Source organism: Ambystoma mexicanum, chromosome 14, assembly GCF_040938575.1.
Source record: "Ambystoma mexicanum isolate Mex_15411 chromosome 14, UKY_AmexF1_1, whole genome shotgun sequence".
In the NCBI taxonomy this organism is placed as follows: domain Eukaryota; kingdom Metazoa; phylum Chordata; class Amphibia; order Caudata; family Ambystomatidae; genus Ambystoma; species Ambystoma mexicanum.
In genome coordinates, this window is record NC_090940.1 from 329,787,073 (window position 1) to 329,810,281 (window position 23,209).

The window sequence follows — 23,209 nt, forward strand, 5'->3', positions numbered from 1 at the left end:
TGCTATCTCTGCTGATGCTGGTTCTCCAACTTTCCTCCCACGGTGCCTGCAGCATCTCTCCTGGCCTCACGCCACCCCAGTAGGTAGCTTTGAGCCGCTGACTGGAAGTGTCTGCTCTTTCTGACTCAGGCAGTTTCTGTACTAATTCCTTCTCTCGCTCTGCTGGATTCTTGAGTGCAGACACCATTTTTAACTGGCCAGCACACTCGTGCTTCAACAAAACCACTAGTCTGCACATTCAACTTTGTGTTCCTTTCCATCTGCATTAACTCCTTCTGTCTCTTCCTCGTCTCAGTACTTGAGGTGTTATGGGAGTTGGAATGCATAGAATTCCCAGGTTTTCTAAAGTGCTCTTGTTTAGGACTTCCACTTAGAAAAATATTAGAATCGGGAGATATTGGCAGTGTGTTGTGTATGCATGGTATGTTTTCTAGAGTGATTTGCAGGAAGGGTTTTCCGTATTTTACAAGAGAAGGAATTTTTATAGCGACAACAAGCCATCAAGAATTGATGTCTTCTCTAGGAAGGTAAGAATACTGCGTCTCTCCCGATGGGGTCACCACCTTCACCCGACAGCTTTCTCCTCCCTTGTGATCCTCCCTCATGGTACCACCCCCAGGGTCAGGATCGGGTAGTGGCTGCCGTCCCCTGGCCACATGGGAGGAGATCTCTGCCCGGGAGTCAGTGATGACTCCATAGGATTCATCACCAAAGCTTTACAACATTGTACCACGTCCCTGTGCGTTGACTGCTTAATTTCCCCTGCTCCCCGGTGCTGGTTCTCAACCCATCCCTTTGTGGTAGCCCACCCACCCCCGTATAAAGGGGATAGTTGGCAGAATAAAGCTGAAATATGCCTGGTCATCTTCTCCCTGCTAAATTCTTCTGTTTAACTGTACTCTTGATTTCCTTCTGGTCCCCACCACTACACCTAAATGATGCCTTCTGCATGGAAAAAGGAGCAAGAGATACTCCCACCTGTTCTCAAATGTTCTTTTCTGTATCTGGTCATTGCATCGAATGCCATACCAGAGAAAGAAAAGCATCAAATGTTTTTTTTTTTTTAAAGGTAAACGGTTTAGTTTTATTAAAATGGGGTTTAAAGGTTAAAAAAAGGGTAGGGTGGGACCCACCATTAATAAAACATGAAATAAATGCATTCAATGCTTTTTTTCAATGCTTTTTTTTCTGCGGTATGGCATTCAATGCCATTGCATTGGATGCAATGACTATAAACCGTTCTTTTCATTTAGTAAAATAAACGTACACGTGAAGAATGGTTTTATAGTCTATTAATACAACATATTACTATGTCATGTTTAGTAAACGCATATTTAGGCCTCTATTTAGTCCCATGAGATGGTTGCTACCAAATTCTGTCTGTTTACGTTTATTTTTCTCTTTTGTACATTTCGCTCTGAGTTGTAACTTGTTTTAATCCTCGTGCTATAGACTGTGCCAGTTCCCATGTAATCAAAATGATGGGAAATTGAGCAGCACAGCTAAAATGGATGCTTCAGGCGTTTATTCGGTTCCATGTAATAATGTCGCCACAAAAATCTCGCCATGCAAAAATCTTGCCGAAAAATTGCCATTTTTTGTGGCAACATTATTGCTTGGAACATGCGGGGGACACCCTTGCAACCCCCAAACTTTTTTTTTTTTAATTTTGTTTTTGCCCCTGCCCCTATATATATATCACCCATATAATATCGCCACAACCTTTTCCCAGCGATATTATTTACGGCGACCATATATATGGGGATAATATTACCTGATGCCGTTTATTCACAAGATTGTCATATACCTGACCCGAATTCAGGTCTGGTTTTGCTCCAGTCCAGCAGATGCTTGGTGGGTCCTTTTTTATTTATTTTGTGAATAAACAGCAATCTGGGACCTTGTCAAAGCAAATCTCTAAATAAATGCTATTTAATTCGAACATATTTTCAGGGTTAACTCTGAGAAAATTCTGTATGTGTTTAGGTACGCCGGGCACCTGCTCAAATCGATTGTGAGCTAGACAGGTGGTTGTTTACGTTGCTTTTTGTGATGGGTTTAATCCAAGCAACCAACCCAACTTGAAACGAGGGCCCAGATTTTCTGTCTGCTTTAAGCGTTCACATTTGAATACGTTGCAGCTGGTTTTTGTAAGGAGCTATTAAGGGGCCATTGAGGAGGAGTGGGTAGTAGCACAAGTTAACCTCATTTTAATTTCCTCTTTAATAGTATCTTAAAGATGTGAACTGTCCCTTCACGGTACAGGAGCGTCAGGAGTCCATCGACTGGCTTCTTGGTTTGGCAGTTCGTCTTGAATATGGAGATAATGGTAAGAGCTTTGTGTGTCTTTAAAAAAATATATATATATTTTACTCCTTAAATATTTTCTTTTAGTTTGGGATTTTCCCACTGTATTTGTTGTTCAAAAAGTTTGCATCATGATTTCTGTTTAACCTCAATTATTTCACAAAGTACAAGGACCGATACAAAAATATGCTTAATTGGAATTCAAAGCCTCGTTAGCCTCCTATGTGATGTCACATTGATCGATGAAGTAGTCCTGGTGTAGTCAGTGAATATTTTAAAATATGAAGCAATAGTCTGCATATATTCTACCTGTGCAGGGTACAAAGAATGCAGAGATGATTCGTCATAGCATACTGTTTTTTTAATCTTGAGTGCACACATTTAAAATGCCAACTCTAGATGCAATTTCTATCCCATAGTTATTACATGGGATTCACAGCCTTTCATATCTAGCTGCTTTTGAATTTTGCCACTGTTAGACTTAGCTGCATTCTAGGTATAGCCACTGTGTTGAATTTAGCTGCATTTTCTAATATAGCCACTTTGTTGAATTTACCTGCGCTTTGAATCCCCCCCCATTTGAAATCTAGCTTCATGTTGAATATAGCCACTGTGCTGAATTTAGCTACATTTTGAATTTTGCCACTGTTAAATTTGTCTACATGTTGGGTTTAGCCTCTGTTGAACTTACTTACAAACCAAGCAAGATACCGAGGTACGTATCACGCTCCATGCTTATAGTAGATAGCCGAAGGCACGGCCACCCACCCGCACGCATCTGCTGTCAAACACTAAAACATTGCACAACACCTCTGCCATAAGAATGTAGCTAACACCACTACGAAAAAAATCGGTCAAGCTGGGCACTTAATGAGTCTCCTGCATTCGCATACTCTCCAGACTACCTCACAGCTCCAATCCACATGCCAGCTCGATCTGGGTAGCTAACGGGGACTTGGCCACCCCTAGTGACCTACCTATTGGCTAAAATGCACACACGTATTCTAAACACATCTGACAAAGTTTCCATACCTTGGACTTTGGTGGGCGTTCAACCAACATTGCTTTGAGGCCATATCAATGAGAAAAGGCGCTATACAAATTACATGACATTACATGGGCCAAAAACAATTAAAGAGCTTTACAATTTATATTTCTAGTCCTGAGGCTACTCTATCTAGACTTAAAAAAACATTATTTGAAAAGAAGGGCACGTTCAGCATTAAGAAATTCTACAGCGTCCCTCCACTGGAGTAGTCGGCACATTATATATTTTGTCTCTGATCCACAGAACTACTGGGAGAAATATGTCCAAAGAACAGAACTGCTTTCCATTGCACCAGACCATTTTAGTACAGAATTTCTTGACCCATTGTTAGGACAGTTTTTCTGAACTCCAACTGAGGGCTTAGTATAACCATACAACTGAGACCGTACAAAACTCCACTCTTAGTATAAGGCTGAACCATCTGAGTATTTGGTAGCATAGAGAGAGCAGCCAGGCTTATCTTAAGAGGGAGAGAGGGCTGTAGGAAAGTACAAAGAACCTGTAGCATACAAATGGTTCAGAAGAAACGCTTGCACCCAGAAGTATTATAAAAAATAAAGGTTTATTATAAATGCATATAGGCGAAGGTAAATCTTGGCTGGTAAGTAGTTTGTCATGAGTCATAAACACAATATAAAAACAAAACACAACACAATGCTTTAAGGTTCACAGATCAAAGCATAGCCCTTGTTCAGAATACTAACTGTAATTATACGTAAGTCAGCCCCAATTATAACTATTTGGAATCGAAAACACTTATTATGGGGAAATAAAACCACAAGTTACTTTTAGATTACTTTCAGTAATTCAAGGGGAGTAGACCCCGTCGGTCATGCAGTGACACTCAGTTAAGAAAATCACACGCTAAACCAACCCGGTTACCAGGATACCTTTGCAGATAGTGAAACACAAATGAATGGAACAGTATGAACCTACAACTACATTCAGTTATACCAGGTGACTAAGACTTAATGCTGTAATCAACTATTACAGTTGGTTTTCAGATCATTGAAACAAAGATTGAGGTAAGCAATAACTCTTATTTTTGGATGGCACAAGGCAGACCAAGTAACACCGAAGGCAGACTCATTATAGACAAGCTATACAGCAGGTCAGGGGAGTAAAGACCCAGTTGGTAAACGTGTACACTTACATTCTGAAAGAAATAGTTGGGTGAAGCCAACTGTATTACTTTTGGGAAGTGGGGGAACCAATTCACAGGTGAGAACAATAACCTTGTATATACCTTTCAGTATGGCAAAACGCATTCAAAGGATGTTAAGAACTTTTGTAACTGCTGATATTTCAGAGGGGTAGTTACCAAACCAGCTCTATTACAAGTAAGTATTTTTAAACACTTTTTGCATTTACTAGGCAAAAGGCCCACACCTTATACAGCCTTCCCTATTTTTGGAGCATGAGTGTTCTCAGTGGCAAGAGGGGGGGGGGGGGGGTCACTAGTCTCCAGTGGCCAATAGTCGGGCCAGGATAGACACAGATATAGTAAAAGTCAGAGTTCCTGAGGAAAACTGTTCAAACAAGTATGTATTTTACTTTAGAGTTGGAGAAAGGTTCCAGGGACTTCAGAGAAGACAGCCTAGAGGGTTTCCAGCATTAGGCCTGGAGGAACTGGATGAGGGAACTCCCAATCGCACAAATCACCCCCCCCCCCGTGCTCCACAGGAATCCCAAAAGGCTTAAGGTAAGTAATACCCCAGTCAGCACAGTACCTCCGCACAGAAGAGGAGTTTGCAGCTGAACGTCTTCAGGATCTGCAGCCATAAATATGGTGGTCTAATTCCTTGTCGTGAAGATGGGACACTGGAAGGGAATTTGCAGCAGGGGTCAACGGGGGAGACTCCGGGCAAGGGTTTCTTCGCAGTTGGGTGCATTTCTGTGGTTTTGGCACTCTTTTCAGATGCCAGGAGTAGACTGAATATCTCTGGGTTGATTCTCGTCACTAATTTGGTCCAGCACTCTGGTGAATGGACTTCAAGGATTCAATTTGAGTCTCTGGAGGTCCAGAAGGATGCCACCAGTCTTTCCGCGCAATTCGGAAGATTGTGCACTCATAAATGGCTCGTGTTCCCATGGTATTTGGGTATTGCAGCCTGGTAAGGTCGCAGCATGCTAAGGAATGGCTCACAATGCAGGTCTTCCTGAGTCTAGTAGTTCTCACTGGGCTCTTGGTTGGGGTCATCCTTTTCTGGATCCTCAGGTCGATTGCTGTAACCCATCCTTCCAGGCTCTGGTTACACAGCAGGCTGTCCGTTCCCTGGAAATTGCTACAGCTGTCTTTTCTTCATCTTCCTCTTCGGTCTCAGCTACAGTGTTTGACTTGTCAGCAGCTTCCTGATAAATGAACTAAACCTGGAACTACAGCACAACTTCTGCAATCCCTCACTGCATTTTACTGCAAGAGGCTGACTGGCTGTCCAATCAGGATAGCCAGCCCCCCACTGGGAGTTGGCTCCTTTCAGGCAAGGTGAAAGACAAAGGGATGCAAAGTTTTGGACTCCTCCCTCGCTTCCTACCTTCTCAGACACTCTGCAGCCTGGCCGGGAATCCAAAGAATTCCCTCCGCTGACACAACTTCTACTGAGTTAGTTCCCACCTAGAATGGCAGGGCGAAGACCTCAAACAGCAAGCATACATGAAATGGCGCAAAAAGGATGCCCACAATTTGTGCCCTTCTCTGCATTATCGAGGCTGAAGTAACAGCCCGCAAGTAGTAATAATGAAAAGTCATAAAGGTAAAACCGCTGCCACCAGCCATTCAAGTAAACTCGCAATTGTAACAAAATGTTACCAGGTAAGTAAGAAAGGGGATGCATTGTATCCCCCCAGCAAGGTGGGGTGTGCTGGCTCACTTGTACAAAATGTAAAGGGGATGAAAATCCCTCTTTACTACTTGGGAACAGTAGTTCAATCAAGTACATGAAAGATAAATGAACAGGGGGGCCCAAAGGGGCAACCCAGCCTAAGCCCAAAAGTTATAGGAAACTATAACTCTAACCATACACTATGGAGAGACATAAAAAGGTCAGCCATAAAAAGAGTAAAAGACTAGGTGGCGTGGAAAAAGATTTCCACTCACCTAGAGACACAGTCAAATAATTACCAAGGCCAAGCAAAATATTCTGGGGTTGACACAGGTCAGGAAGAATTATAAATAATATGACAATCTCACCCAACGCCCATTTTATACCATCCTAAGCCGTTTGCACTTTCCCTGGTGTTTTTCTGGATCTTTGACTTTACTTAGGTGAATAGAGGGACCTCTGTTAAGATTGGCCCAAAAGTAAAAGTACGAAAAAAAAATACTCCGTAACAGAATAACTCCAAGTACACAAGAAAACACAGCTTTATTCCAAAACAGACGGCTGCTGGGAGGGCATACAAACGGTATCCTCAAAATGGTACAAAACATTGTTGATTCTAACTAAGGTAATCGTCACAATTGATGTCCTTGTTAATGCAATCAAAACAAACTTGTATTCTCGTACTTGGACGATGAGTATAGACTGAAAATATTTATCTATAAGTGAACACTTTTTTTTTTTTTCTTTTTTTGTGTGTAATTGGCCCTTCTGTAGCTCATAACCCCTCCTATGGTAAACCTTCTACAGATAATACATTTGAATATAATACACCATTGGTTTACATTCTACACTAGTTGATAAGAACAGACTTCGATTGGTCTGTCGTTTTCTCATCCAACCTCGAATACCTTGCACAGTGCCAAGTTACGTGATGAGCAAGGAGAGATGGGTGAACCTCTATGATCTAGTTTAAAGAAGTTACTCCCCTCTGTTCCCAGGCACATTGTCTTATCTACAAGCTTTGTTTGTGGCCTTGGCTGTTGTCTCTGTGTCTGGATGTGCTAAGGAAGCGGCAGGTGCACTATCTGATTGTGCCCAGAATGAATGGTCGTTGTTGGGATCACGTGGTTGAGGACCACTGTTCAGAGCTCAAAATTCATCCATTTGTTGGATTTTCTGCCATTCTAATGTGTGCATGCTTTCCTTTTGCAGCCACTCTGTGTGCTGTGTTTTCATCTATTATGATGTGAGTTGGCACTCTAGCCACTTGTTAGGGAGAATTCTCAGAAATGTGCTAATTCCTCTCTACCTTAGAGACCCCCAGCAACTTTGCTGGATTTCAGGACTTTTTATTTTTCACCTGGATTGCGTGAGACCTTTTTTTTTCCCCACTCTCGCATGTATTTTAATGTGATTTGGACTCTTTCGGTTGTGGAGTCTGATAAACCCCATAGGCATCATCTTTACATTGTAACACACAGCACCTTCAGTGCAGTGACACAACAAAGTCTTCCAAAATTTCCCAAAGGTTTCAATGGTTTATAGTGATATAATCGAATGTCAAAAAGACGTTAAACTTTTTTTTTTGAACTTTTTGTTTTCGATATTATGACTTTCGATGGAATTTGTTTTTTTTATTTTTTACTGCACACCGGTTTCAATACCTTCTCTTAGATGAACTAGTGTTTCCAAGAGCAGTGAAATGAAATTGACTTTGCTTACATTTGTAACTTTTCTAGACCTAGTACACACTAACTTAGAATAGGGTTCTGGAGGGGTTACTTGGTATCCCCTTTGTCTAGTTTCTCATGTAACATTTTTATGTTACCCTTTCTACAATGAATGGCTGGTGGCAGTGGTTTACTTAACTACCATTGTGTGTCTTTTTTTTTTTTTTTTATTGCGGGCTCCAATTGCAGCCTTGGTAAAGCACCCATGGGTGCCCATTTTGTCAAAATGGCCCCGGTCGTCATCTTTTGCCATTTCTTGTTGGAAAGGTCCTTCTTGAGATTTACTCTGCGCGCCAAACCAGGTTTGGTCCCTTTGTTCATTTTCTTTGGCGGGATTCGCGAGTGAAGCCCGTCTCTGACTCCAGTATGTCTGGCCGGTGCAGGAAGTGAGGGGGAAGTGCCCGAACGTCCCTGTGCTTAATCCCCTTGGTCACAGGAATGCACCCAAAGGTGATTGGCTGGTTGTCCGGCAAGGACAGCCACCCTGTTGTGTGACTGACAGCTAGGCTGGAATGAATGGAAGAAACCTGCATAAAAGGTTAGGCTTTTTGGCTTGGAAGGCAGTCGACCACTGGATGAAGGAATCCGAAGAAGGACTTGGAAGAGATGCCTGCTGCAACTCCTGGACCGTTGGTTTGCCCGGTGATGCCCTGCTGCTGTGCTGAAGCTCAGAATTTACCTCAACTAGAGAAGCCCTGCAAGGACGCCTCAACTCCAAAGTGAACTTGTCTGGACATCCTCTCGGAGCTGGCTGTACTTCCTTGGTGCTGCTGGAACCGAAGTGCCAGGGAGAGGAACACCAGATTGGAGTGCATCACTTTTAAGTCAGACCCGAGCTGCTGGAAGATCCTCCGGACTCCTAGTAAGCAGGACTAACCAAGCCTGATAAACCATGCTGGACCCCAGATGTGAGGAACGTCTAAGGTGGTATCCGAGAGTCCGCCGTGGTCCCGTTTGAGACGCGGGGAGCTGAAACCACGAAGTGCAGCTGAATAGAATTGTCCTTTTCTGTCGCCGACTGTCCGTTGTGGTGCAGGAGTCCCCAGAAGTCCTCCATCTTGTCCCCACGACTGAGGCACAGGAACAGGATCTGCAGAGCCACACAGGACCAGAAGCCAGCTGGAACCATTTCTTCTAACCAAAGGTACTGTACAGTCTAAGAGAACTTACCTTTTGTCTTGTAGCCATACTTGTTCTCAGTTGACTTGTCTTGTTTGCCTCTGTAGAGTTGCTTGCATCTTCTACTTCTCACAAGCCTCCCTGCTTGTGGCCCTACATTGAGTCTACTTTTTCTACAAAGACTTCTAAAACATTGTGCAGGATGTTTATTTAACTACAAGAAGTGCTTCAGCTCACCTAGACATTTGCCCAATTGAGTATAGCCTGGCTCAGGCTCCCTGAATGACACATCTCTCCTCTGTCTGTGTAGTTTTACCTTCCTTCCAGGAAAGAGTTAACTTGCTCTGCATCAGGGTTTCCAAAAGTACTTACCTGCTTCAGAATTTTTGTGTGATCACTTGTTTTATTCTAATAACCCTTTTCTTTGACAAACTCCTAAGTATTGCTCTAAACGCAACAGTGATATATTAATGTCCACAGTGTCCTAGCTATTTGTCACCTGAGGGTGTAGGAAGTATGTGTGCGCCATCCCAAATGGGTATTTGCTAATTTAGGGAAACTGAGTGTGTATTTTGAGTGTATTTGTGTGTTACTATTATATTGCCCCTTCTGAAGAAGGCTTATTCAAACGGACTGTTATAAATTAATAATTGTTTAATGAGAGTTTATTTGGATACTTGTAACTGTGAATCTCTGTGTAACTCCCCTACTGCTCACATTGACCCCTCTTGAGATAAGCCTGGCTGCTCAATCACACCACCAACCTGTGTAGTACAGATTTATACCAAAGGTTGAGTTCCTATTGCCAGGAGGTCAGGGTTGTTGTAGTGCACCCAAAGGGTAGTACTCCAAATCTTGCCTAATGCCACATGCACCTGGCATTCAAGGATATGTGTGTTTCTCACTGCTACCAACTGAAACTACAAAAAGGTAGCAGGCACCCCTCTCTGGAAAGAACATGGCATGATAACCTGTTCTGTGTTTTTTTTTTTCCCACTTGGACAGTCCGCAGCTATCGCTTTTTGCTCACTGTACCTTTCACAAAGGAGGAATATCCATTTGCATATCAGTCTATCGTGTCTACGTGTAAGTGTTCTTCGTGTCTGCATGTGTCACGATTTGATAATTCCCTGCATGGCTCTTAGTATTTTACTATCTGTTTATATACCAGTTCTCAGCTTGTATCTTCGTGTATACTCGGAAATAGGTGGGTGCGTGGCCATGCCTGTTACAACCTTCATTTCCATTATTTCATTCCCCTCCTCTGGTCTCAATGTATTGACCACACTATAATTTTCCATCATCCTATCTTACCCATCTTTTGGGTTTCTATATTTTACAACCCTCCCTCAGGCTGCCGCCTTGCTCTACATATTCTTCTGGCCCGCATGTCATGAAACGGCACACCCCATCTTCACACTTGACCCAGTGCTCGGTATAGTTTTCTGGGTCCATTGGGTGCTCAAACATAGTGCCTGGTGGTCCTATTGGTCTTTTTTTACATGCATTTCCTGTGTTTCATCTGTTAGAGTGTGGATGTGCACCACATTATCTTTACCCAATATCACTGTCGTCATGTAGTGTTCTGCAACCTTTTTCCCAGTCTTCCTAAATTGTGCTAGGATTATTTGCAAGACGCAGAAACCTGTTAATACTAATGCAAGGACTGCTACCATTATGTTGAACGTATTACCTAGCCAGTTAGGCACCCATGAGAATAGAGATGTAAACTAGACCTAATCTTCTGTTACACTAGTTTCCTGAACCCTTTTTGTGTGCAAATCTTGCAGGGATGTTATTGCTTCAGTCAAGCTTTAATTCTGCTAATTGTGTGCAGCTATAATTGTTCAGCAGCTTGAGCCAATTATTGCACACACCCCTCCCTCCATAGAACTGAGGAGGTCAAGGGCATACCTGTTTTGGAGAGTCATCAATCCTATTGGTCTCAGCCCTTCCCTAATGATATTTAACCCCTTTTCAGTGGCATTTGTTGCCTGCAGAAAGTAACTCTCATCTGCAACCATTTGGCATTTGCTGTTGTTTGCACCCCTGGGGCGAGGAGGGATGCAAATTACATTGATGCCAGGCTAAACAGCCTGTGGTCATATGGGATAGCCTCTAGTGCGTCCTTAGATGTTTTTAAAAGATCATTCTCTTTTTATGCGTTGTGACCTTTCATGTCTTTTCTCCTTCTGAGACCTTTTCACCATAGAGTAATCTACTATTTGCACCATGTCACCTTGGGGCACCACCAGTGCCTGTTGCGTGTAGTACTGCTAGTAAGCAGATGCCACTCTAATTTGGCAGAAGGTGCATATAGGCCTGTTGACCACAGATCGAATAGTGGTCCATTAGTACTGCTCAGTCTACTCTCATGCCTGGCAAATCCACAATTTGTTTGCATCCTACATTGTTCCCTAGCTGTACTGTGCCATTGTTTATAAAAATACAGCCTTGGGTTTTCAGTCCTTGCCCATGTTAATAGTTTGACATTTTGCTTCCATTCTTCTAGGCACATTTCATTAGCATTTTCTATAGGATATCGCGAAAATCCACTAAGCGCCTCTGCGCTACATCCCATGATCTGTTGTATCCAACCTTTGGATTTAAAGACCCCTCCTGCTATGTGTAACTGTAGTCTGTCCCAACAAAACAGTATCCCTTGTCCTTGTTAGTGTATCTCAATAACGGATGAGCAGTTACTGTTACTGCTCTTTGTGGCCCTGATGGTGTATATTTCATTACTTTATTTAACATTGTCTTCTCCTTAATAGAATTATATACATAAAGGGAATCTGCTTTTGTTACCCATTTTATAGCAGCCGAACGAAATAGTCCCCTTGTTTTGCATAATGCAATGTGAGATGAGCAGAGCGCCTTGTTTACTGGTATTTCCTCAGCCACCAACTATCTGGAGACACTCCTAGCATATGGAAGCAGTGCGCACACAACAGTGTTCATCCGATTTCTCCCTGCCCACTTTATCATTTGCCTCCTTAGATATTCATTGTTAATGACATCTCTGCTTACTCGTCTAATTTCTTCGCTGATGCTAACTGCTATATTGGTAGCACTATCACTAAACATTTGTATTGCTTTGGTATAAACAAAATAAAAACAAAGGGAAAAGAATAAAGAGTCAATCATAATGGCGAGCGAATATAGCTTCTCCAGATATCTTCTCTTCACATGTTGCAATAATAAGGATACTACATTTTCCTTCGTTATAGAGAAATTCATAGTTCAGTGTAGGTAATAGGGTGATGTTGCCGGTCAGCTCTCATCCTCTCCTTCTGTGGTCTGGTCAAATATTCTCAGGCTCCTCTTCATCCGACAGGGGCGCCGTGCATACATATCTCTTAACAGCACCTATATGCACCCATTCTTTCGTGCCATAAACCTTTACTTTGGTGGGGGTTGCATACTGGACGGTAAATGGACCATCAAACCGTGGTGTGTGCCACTTCCTGATGAAGTTCTTTTCATAATCAAATCTCCAGGGACTAAGGAAATAAGGACAAGGGGAGGGTTATTCTAGCATTCGCATATACTGCTCTTTCTCTGTCATTATTCTTCTTGGTACCCCGCCACACCTTTATCTGTCGCAATAAATTTCAGACATTTAGTCATGGCAGTTAAATAATCATGCATCTCATCTAACACTGTAGCAGAGGTCTCTGCATTCAATCGAGCCTGCGTGGCAGGAGCAAAGGGGACATGCATCCTTCTGCCCATCACAATTTCATCGGGTGTGAGGTGGTGGTCTGAGCCTGACTGAAGGGCTAGGCAAAGGAAATGCAACCACAATTGTAGGGTATCTTTTTTAATTTTGCAATGTGTTTTATGAATCAGTTTAGACAGTCAACAATGCCCTTGGCCTGAGGTTGATAAACAGTACAAAGCTTGTGCTTGATGCCAAGTAGGGATGTTAATTCGGGTAATACCTTGTTTACAATGTGTGGGCTATTGTCTGAGTGCAGCACTTCACAGACTCCGTATTGGGGGAACACCTCTCGTAGGAGGAATTTGGCAGCCAATTTTGCGTCTGCATGGGTACATGGTCCTGCTTCTATCCAGCATGAAAAAGGACACCGCAACTATCGTGTATTGGTATCCATTACAGGTTTGGATCATATAAACATAGTCGATATGCAAATGCCTAAATGGGACTGTCGGGTGGGGTATTGTGCCTCTCACTGTTCTACGGGTATGCCTGCAGTATTTGCTGGTACGTGGCACAATTGATAATAGAGTTGACCACATGCTCCTGCAGGTTAGGGACGAACCAATGTACTGAAATGTCTGCTGCTACATATTGTCCTGTGGCATGTACTGGGTAGTGCAGCTGTTCTAACGCTACTGTAAGTAACTTGTAACTCAAGTGGCATTGCAGGCTTTCCTGTGCTATCCTGTCGCCACACTAGATCACTGGGGGATAATGCAACCCCCCCCCTTTATCCAAAGATCCTGCTCTCTGTGATGCATGTCCCTGTAACTCCACTAATTGTGTTAATGGTAATGCATTATAGCTGTGCTGTTTTCATTTTGAGCATATATTTGTGTGGGGTAATTGTTTTTCTGCTATCTGGAAAATGCTGCTCTTTTTGCTTCTGCATCTACCGCATCGTTACCACAGGAAATAAAATCTGTGCCCTGTGTATGGGCTGCAAACTTCACCACGGCAGCCACCGCGGGATAAGCTAGTACATCTAGTAGTCTTCCTGATAACTGGCCATGCTGTACTGGTGTTCTGTCAGCATGCTGGACACCCCACTCTCTCCGCCGTGACAGTCCTGAATGTACTGTAGACATCACATAGGCGGAGTCGTAATATATCGTCGCCTCCTGATCCTCGTGCTCTTCAAATGCTAATAGCGCCACTGACTCGGCTGCCTGCGCAGAAAAATGTCCTGGTAATCTGATACTTGCCACAATCTCAAAATCATCACCTCTAATCCTTATCACTGCTGCTCCTGAATGCCTCAATCCCTGTGCTCTGATCGATTGTCGCTGAACCATCAATGAAGACCACCTTTCCAACTTTGTTTCTTTTACTGGGGGTATATCGTCCTGTACTTCTGTGTATGTTGAACAGTCATGAACCCAGTCTCCTTCCTCTACTGGTTTGGCAATAAATCTTGCAGCGTTCACTGTGTGACATCTGGTAATGTTTGATCGGTTGAACAATATTATCTGGTATCCAGATGCTCTCTGTGTAGTGAGCGTGGACTTTGGTTTCTCTAGGATGGTGGACAAAGCGTGTTCCACATACATTGTTACTGCACAGCCAATTGTTAATGCAGTTGACTTCTCTATTGCAAATGCAGCTGCAGCCAATGCTTGTTCACGTGGCAAAAGTCTTCTCATCACTGGATCTACAATCCCACTGTTTGTGCCCCATTGAAGTTTTCTGCATGAGGATATCTGTCATGTTTCCATATGAATTTGAGAATAAATAAAATTCTTCCTTGTAATCTGGTATCCCTAGCATGGGAGCTTTACTTATTGCTTCTTTCAGGGCCTCAAATACAGTGATCTTGTCTGTCTTCATTATGGGGCTCTCCTCTTTTTGCGCTTCCTTTAGTCCTTCCAAAAGGGGCTGAACATATGTGCTGCAGTCAAAAACCCACACACAACCATAATTGCTTAACCCCAGAAAGTAGCTGTAGGTCTGTGTTTTCAGTTGCCTTTGCTCTGTCCTGTCGTGTTCCCTCCTTCCTTCCATTGATATTATCTGGCCTAAATATATAATAATTCTTCCTGACAATATTGTAACTTTTCCTTGACTACCTTGCAACCCTTCTTGGGCAGTACTATTGATGTTACAGAGTCTGCCCTGCACTCGTCCTGTGTGGTGCTGCACACTAACAAATCATCAACATATAATTGTACTGGGTGTCTGTATATTTCCCAGGTCTATCTGCAGCACTCTGTTGAAAACACTGGGGGACTTGCAGTACCCCTGTGGGATTCTTGTGGGTTGGAGTCGGATCCTACGTTAAGTGAACACTGAGATATTGAGAATCACTGTGCAATAGAATGTGTGAAAAAGCTTATTTTTAGATCAATCACTGTAAAATGTGTGGCAGCGAGTGGTATTTTACACACAATTGTAGCTGGGTTAGGCACAATATTAAACTCTGCCTCCATATTACTCAAATCTTGTATGAATCTCCAAGACCCTCCTTTTTTTCCATTGGGTACACTGCCGTGTTGCATGGGGATTCCTTGTCGTTTCAAGGCTGCAATTGTCTCATAAATGCCTTTCTTGATACAGGATAATGTTTAACTCAGAGTCAAATGGTTCCCTCCTTCAATTTGTTTTCATACTGCTCTAATTTCTTCCAGCATACCTACATCATACGGGCCGGGCCGCTAGTGCATAGTACAGTTGGTACTTGTTGCATAATGGATCAGGCTTTTTTAGCCAACAATCTTATCGGAGGGATTTCTCTGTACTGTACTTGCAATTGGTATGGAATGGATATTTCAAAATTAACTTCATGACTATCCTTCTTCATGAGCATTTTCAAATGGCTCATCAGTCATGTCACTCAACCGCTGTGTTGAGTCTAGGACTATGGCTGCGGGGCAGCTTACACTACACTGTTCTTTGGCACTGCTGCTTCCAAATGCATCGTTATGCTCTCTTCTCCCTCTGCCATGTCTGTGTGTACTTCTGCTCTAAGCAAAAACTCTGTAGGTAATCATAACAGCCTGTCTCGCATTCGTGGAAGCCATCCTATCAACACTTCTAACCCATAAAGGAATAATTCTTAATTTGGGTGAATCCCTCGTAATGCTTTCCATCCACAAAATACCTGTAGGAACTCTTTTGCATTTGCATAATACATGCCTGGTATCGAACATATCCCTTCTTCGGTAAATGAAATTGTCATGTTTAATTTGGCCATCAGGTCGCTTCCCAGTATGTTAACCGGTTTCTTTCAAGAATACAACAATGGCGCTGCCATCGTATCTTCTCCTACTGTTATTTATAGCGCTTCTATGACTGGAACCTTTATCATAGTCCCAGAAAACCCTTGTGCGTCCCATAGTTATTTGTGACAGTGTGAACCCCCCTTTCCCTGACACAAGATCTTGTTGCCCCGGTGTCCGCTAAGAATGAAATCCTATCTCCTTTTTTCACCCCCACCCAGGTTTCCTTTTCTGAGTCAGGAGTTAGTGTTGGCACTGGACAAATCAAGCTTCTCTGTGGGCTATTCTATCATGGATAGATGCTCTTCCCTGTTCCAGTCAAGGAATTCCCTCCCATCGCTGTTGCACCCCTTGTCATCGATCCCATAGTTCATGGAAATATATTCCAGTCCCTCTGTCCGGATGGTTGTGTTTGCATTGGTAATGGATTCAATGCTTGCTGTGAGTTCGGTTTCTGTGGCGTGTGCTGCCTGAAGCATCCTCATTTGCATTTGTGTCTGTGGTTGTGTGTTATTGCATCTGTTCTGGGAATGGCTGCGGCTTTGTGCATTGAAATGTGCCCCACTCTTGCTGTGTCTGTGCAGAATATTGTAGGGGAAACATTGCCCCCCCTTTTGGACCAGTTGTTGCCATCCTCTGTTCATAGCCACTACACCCCTCCACCCCCATACGTAGTGCCCCATCTTCCTGCACATCCAACACTGTGCTCAAAAACTTCCCTGTGCTCCAAAGCCTCTATATCGTGGTCCTGTCCTGCCAAAACCTCCTCCAGATCTGCCTCCAAATCCATACCCTCAACCCCTCGGCTCATACCCTCCTCCCCCTGGGGTAATAGATATTTTCTCCTCTTTCTCCCATATATCCACTCGCCACCTGCTGTTGATATTCCTGCTCATTATTTTGTCTTGTCATCACTGCCCCCTTCTACCGTTACCTTTTAATAATTTCTTCTGCACCAATTTAGCTTTCTCTCGTCTCTCCTGTTTTGTTCCTCGCCTCGTCTTCACTGAGTCGACAATAATGAACAATATTTAAATGTATCGCGGGCCATTGTTTCATATCGATCCCTACAATTTTCTTTAGTTTCTGCACTTCATTATGAAGACCCTGGCATAAAATGTGATAAAATATGGGTATATTCTTGTCCCAGCCCTCTCATGTTTCTAAACGCCACTTCTCTTATATATTTGTTCAATCCTCATCTGTCCTCATTTTAAGTGTCATAATTGCACTCATGTCTGGTGTATCAGGGTATTGTACCCTCCAAACGTCTGCTCTACAATTGCTAAACAGCAAACATTGTGTGCATTATTTTGAGCCGCCACACCAGGATAACTTGCTCTTTTCCATACGTTGTCTGATTGCTCTCCTAGTGTTAGCAAGTAAGCTCTTCACGTCCCCTACCACTAATGTCATTCCTGCTATCCTTTTTTCCAGCTCATTAATCCACTTTCGTGCCCCTGCTGTCAAAGATGGTAATGTAGCCATCAAATTGTTTTTATCTGTTTGTTTGTGGCCATGGCGCACACTGAGCTAGCCCCCTCGCCTTTTGTAGCAATCGTAACTGCGCCGCCCTTGCTTTTCACACAGGTGCAGCTGCGCCCTTTGTCCCTTTCGATGTTATCGCCATGTGTTTTGCTCAGTGGCCGGGCACATTTCTGAATCTGTTCACATATCTGGTTTTCTTCCAGAAGTTATTGGAAGAAACCCCGGGAGGGATGGGCTTTCACTCCATATTAGCTTGTCATTCCGCAAGTCTATTAAGGGAACCTCTATTCTTTCAAGCGTCTCTGTTTGGGGGGCTTGAACCACCTCTTCATCTTTACTCTTCTTCCTCTCCTTTTACCTCTTCTAAGCCCTCATCATTCTGCCTCCGCGTACATGCATTCCTTTCATTCTCATCTATTATGTTTCTGCTGACATTGTCAGCAGCTACTCTCATGCTCTCTTCCCCATCTGTCCTCTGTCACCCTCTACTGATGACTGCATGCACCTCCCGCCTACACTCTCTTCTCTCCTGCTTATCCCCTCTTTCCAAAACCTTCATGTAATCATTGCCAGTTCCGAGTCTGTCTAATTGAAATACTATCTGCCTTCCTAATCGTTTGTCCGGTGTAACTGCTGCTCCCTGTTCTCCTGCCTTTGCGCTTTTCACCCTTTTGAACTCTTCTTTGTCTTCTTTTAACCATGCTTCTAAGATATGTCTTTTACTGTGTTCAACTCACTCTGCTAAGGTGCCCTTTAGGCCACCTTTTCCCCTTAATATTACCTTCCACCTCTTGGGGCACATATCGGGGATTGCTGTAACCTGCAGAAGTTTGCAATTGATATCCTGACACAGTTGAGTACGGAAGACCTGGTTGAAGGGGGAGGAGGGGTGCAGTGGGTTTCACGCACTTTTCATGGTCTCTTCTACTTAACTGTGCTCCTCCTCCTCGAACATTTTCCATAAGTCAAGTATGCTTAGTCTGCTCTGTAATTTCTTTCCCTTATGTGTGGCATGTAAATATGTTTATGTTGCAGCAGATGCTTCAAATGTGTCCCTTCTTGGGGCCATGGCTGGATCATTTATTATTTTTTCAATAGTTCATTACAAACTTTTAAAATATGTCACATGTTTCTTCTTCTTGACACATATATATTTAACATTAAAAGAACGGAAAAAGTCAATTTAAAGTAAATCTCACATATTCTACATTCATTATCACTTTTGAAGTTCTTCCGTGCCACCTGCATACCATTGTCCTCTTTTTATTTAGTGTGGTCTGCGCGCTCTCTTCTTTAGAGTTAACGATTCTCTCTGCTTATTTTTCAGTCGTACTGATTTCAAGTTGTTCCAAGTAGAATATAAGCGAAAAAGTCAACTTTGTCTATTCCTGCAGCCATCTGATGCCGCCAATCTTCTCCACTCCTATGAGGGCTCTTTGCGAATACTTTACTAATTATAATGTTCTTAAATCGCTTAACTTATTGCAATATAGGACCAGATGTTTTAGGGATTCACTTTCCACTTCGTAGAACCTGCAAAGATCATCCACAAGATTTCATTTAGCTCTCAAATGATCACCATTTTGGTCGGCATCAGATGTAATCGAAATTTTGAAAGGTCTTTCGCTTTTTTCTTCAAGGAAAGATATTCAAGTACTCTGGCAACGAGTTAGAGCTCTTGCTTCTGGAGCTACTTGGGCCATACATCTATGTTGGTACGTTGTTCTGAGTTTTCGCACCAGTCTTGCAACAGCAGCTTTTTTTTTTTTTTAAACTGCATTGGGATTTTGAATCAATAATTCTTTGGTCAATTGTAGTTGCGTCAAGAGGAGTTCACACCGCTGATTCCACTTAACTAAGACAGATTCAGTTAAAATAGTTGGTGACTTTAAGGCCAGGATTTGATATTGAAGTATATTCTCAGCTCCACTTATTTTCCTGTATAACGTGAGCGTTTGCCACGACTTTTGCATTTATGGAAGATAGCCCAAGTTCAAATCTGATACAGGCTGTTGGAGTACTTCTTGATATTTGTAATATCTGCGTCCAATATGTGTTTTCACACCAAGCCCATATACCATATGGGCATCCCAACATCGCTTCTCCACCAAATATTAATGAAGGAATTACCTTAGCCTTTTAAAATTCCCAAGCAGGTTTCAAAGAAAAATTCCCATACTTTTTGTTAATAGCAGCTCCCTGTGCAGACATTTTCGCCGGATTTTCAGGGTCATTGGATCATCATTTACATTTGAATTTGCTAGAACTCCCAAATAGGGTACCTCTGTCACTTTTATTTGGGCTTTTCCAATAGACCACTTAAATTGTTGTCCTGTGTGTTTTTTTTTTTTTGTTTTTTTTTAAATTCATTTTTTTTAAATATTTTTTTTTTAGCTCCCACTAAATTCTGCAAGACCAAAATCTCAGCTTTTGCTGAAATTAGTGGGGCTGTTCTTATCTGTATACTTGTTTAAGGCCTCCAACTTTCTCTGTAGACCTATTGGAGTAGCATCTACTAATACAATATCATCTGCATAGATCATATGGCTTAACCTGTTACCATTGATCTTGAGTGCGAATGTGTATACTTAATCTAATGCTCTTCCCACATCCGCGATGAACAGGCTAAATAGGGTGGCTACGGGCACCCTTGCTTCACACCACTTGATGTTTTTATTGCTGATGATAGTGCTCCTGTTGCATCCAGCCTCACAGTTATTTCAGTATTTGAGTAAAGCTCTTTAATGGCAGCAAGGAGGTTTGGAGGGCATTTCAGTGGTTTCATCTTAGTCCACAAATGTTTGCAGTCGACGCTGTCAAAGGATTTTGCTAAATCAACAAAGGCCAGATAGGTTTTAGTTCTTTTACTAATGGCCTCCATTTTTAGCAAGTTGATCAGAAATACATTTAACCCGCAGCCAATGCCTTTGACGAATCCTGTTTGGCGCTTATCAAATGCCCCGCCCCGCTCTGCCTTATCCACCTCGTCAATCTCTTGAGTAATTGCACAGCAAAGATCTTACCCACGACATCTAATATGTCTATAGGCCTATAGTTTGTCGGGTCTGAACGTATGCCTTTTTTTAAAATCGGCATCATTATGGCTTTTGTCCAAGATTTCCAAGATGCAGGTAGCCTTTTTTTCGATCACTATTTTATTGAATAATTCAGTGCAAAATTCTGCCCATTCTTCTGGGTGCTGTTTCAGAATTTCATTAGTCAGGCCGTCTGGTCCGGGAGCCCTTGAGGAACTGAGCTTCAGGATGTTTTCTGTGATTTCTGATTTAGTGAAACCGATATCCCCAAAGACCCACTGGATCAACCTGAATATATTCTAACATTCTTTTTTTAAATACCGATGAATAGTTCTTTCCATTGTACTTCCGACACCATATTAGTTGGAAACGCACGTTTGCTGGCGTCCATGTTATAATTATGTCCCAAAAGGACCACGTGTTCTTCTGTTTCAGTATCTCGAGCGTCTTTTCAGAGTCATTCTGTAACATGATTATTTTGTGGGAGCGAAGCCAACCTTTTATAAATGTTTTTAGCTCTGTTACACTCTGCTTTGTAGTTAAACTCTGGGTCATTCTTCAATCTCTTGGATAATTTTGCCAGCAATGTCTTTGACTCATTGCACGTGATATTTAAAAGTCTTTCGTTTTTATTGGGGATGCGAAGTACACAAATGAACAATGCAGGTGTCTGCCATTATAACAATAAAACCTCAACTAACCAATAATTCTTTCTTCAGTACTCTTTTCAACTTAAAGAACATAACAACACAATAATACAGTACCCTCCCCCACGGATGTATTCGTGAACGGATATACTTTTGCGATCCCCGCCGGCTTTGAGTCTTTTCGATCTGTCTGCTTCTGCCATCTGCGCCCAGAGTGCCACCTGCAAGACCGGGTAGGACTTTCGCTGAAGCCGGGCTCCGGCCAGACTTGTCTTTAAGTACGCACTCAAACAGCTCCCTGCAGACAGACTGTGATGAAGCCGTGGCAAGGAGTCCTCAACCCTCCACCAAACATTGGGTATCTCAGCAGTGCCTCCAAATGTTAGGATTGTGCCAAAAGTACCAATAAGAAGAAAATAATAACGGTGTAACTCCCAAGTGCACGAGTAAACCCAGCTTTATGCCAAAACGGATAGCTGCTGGGAGAATGTACAAGGGATAATCTTAAAATGGTGTTAGAAACAACTATTTTTAATGGAGCGAATCTTCACACTTGACGTCATTGTTGATACAATCGCAGCAAACTTATTTTCTCTTACTTGATTGGATGTAGAGTATAGGATTGTATATTTATCTATAAGTGGCCTCTTTAAAATTGGTCCTTTTTACAGCTCCTAACCCCTCCTTGGTTAAACCCTCAAACCCTCTACAGATAATACATGTAAATATAATACCCCATTGGTTGCCATTCTACTACACTAGATTCAAGGGAGTTAGATCCTAGGAAGCTGGCTATTGCAGTAGATTTGTGGGTTTCATATAGTGTCCTATAAGGACAATACTCTTCCCGATAAGCAGGAGAAGGGGACAAAGCCCAAAGATGAGGAGGGTGGGGGATCTGATAAAACTTCCCCACAGAAAGGCCACAAAGAAAAATAAGGGTATGTCACAGGATAACACACAGGGTAGTGGAGGTTACCTACAAGACAGAACACTGGTTACAATAAGCCTCCCTATGTCCACAGACTCAGTGGATCTGTGTGGCTTGTGGAGCAAGTGACCATGTGAAGGGGTACCCCAGATGTAAGGTCAAAACTTTGGGGCTTCACTCTGCTAATCTGGCCTTCTCCTATGAGGAAGAAGAGATTACAGGGGCATCCTTCTCCTCGGATTCCTTCCCCAGTGGGATAGATTTTGAGGTAGTTTTATTTTCCCTGGGAGCCTAGTGTCCCCGAGCATATGCCGGGATTCCTGATAATGCCAAGCACTACTTTAAGGACAGTGTGCTGATTAATGGAGTAGGTACTCCTGCTCTTAGGGATAGTTTGTGCAGTCGTACTGTAGTGGGTTCTACCTCAGTAGACCCAGAGCTGCTCTGATGCCCACTAAGTTGGCTCATGGCCCACCTCTCCAGTTCCCAGTTATACCTGTAAATCTCACTTTAAATGGTACAGTAGTCAGGATTCTAGTGAGCATTCAGAGAGATGTCCCAGGAAAGGTCTTGCTGGGAAATGATCTCGGAGCCTTGGGGCTTGTGGAGATACAGCAGAAAGATCCTGCACAAGGTCTCAAACTAGGGCAGCACTGGCCAAGACCCCTGCAGTGACCAAGCCAAAGGGGAAACCCAAGGCTAAAGGAGTTGAGAAAGAAAAGAGGGAAAGAAAACATTCCCCCTAACTCGCCTATCACAGAGGTGGAAGTATTTGGTCAAACACCTGGACCTGACGAGGTAGAGGTGTTACCTGAAGTATTTGATCCAAATGACCATCCTGAACTAAGACTTATTAGTAGAAGGTGGTCCTGACGGGTATGAATTCAGTAAGGGTCAACGTGAGTGCCCATCTCTGGAAGGCCTAAGGAGACAGGCCTGCTCCCAGCTTGAGAGTGAACCTCCTCGGAAGCATAGGATTTATTGGGAAGGTGGGCTCCTCTACAGTGAGCCTACAGAGTCTACAGAAGGAGACCATAGGAGGCTGGCGGTTCCCCTTGCTGTAAGACCCTTCCTCCTGCATTTGGCGCATGAAGTGCCCCTTGCTGGTTACCTTGGCATCAAGAGAACCAATCAAAGGTTATC

General features: G+C 43.0%; 1 protein-coding gene across 1 annotated transcript in view; it reads left to right on the forward strand.

The window, feature by feature from the left end:
* RTRAF (RNA transcription, translation and transport factor) overlaps positions 1 to 23,209 on the forward strand; it is a 229,573-nt gene that overhangs the window by 60,274 nt on the left and 146,090 nt on the right. Inside the window, exon 3 of the mRNA XM_069637469.1 lies at positions 2,230 to 2,329. Coding sequence (XP_069493570.1) covers positions 2,230 to 2,329 — 100 coding nt within the window. The remainder of the gene's footprint in view (positions 1 to 2,229; positions 2,330 to 23,209) is intronic.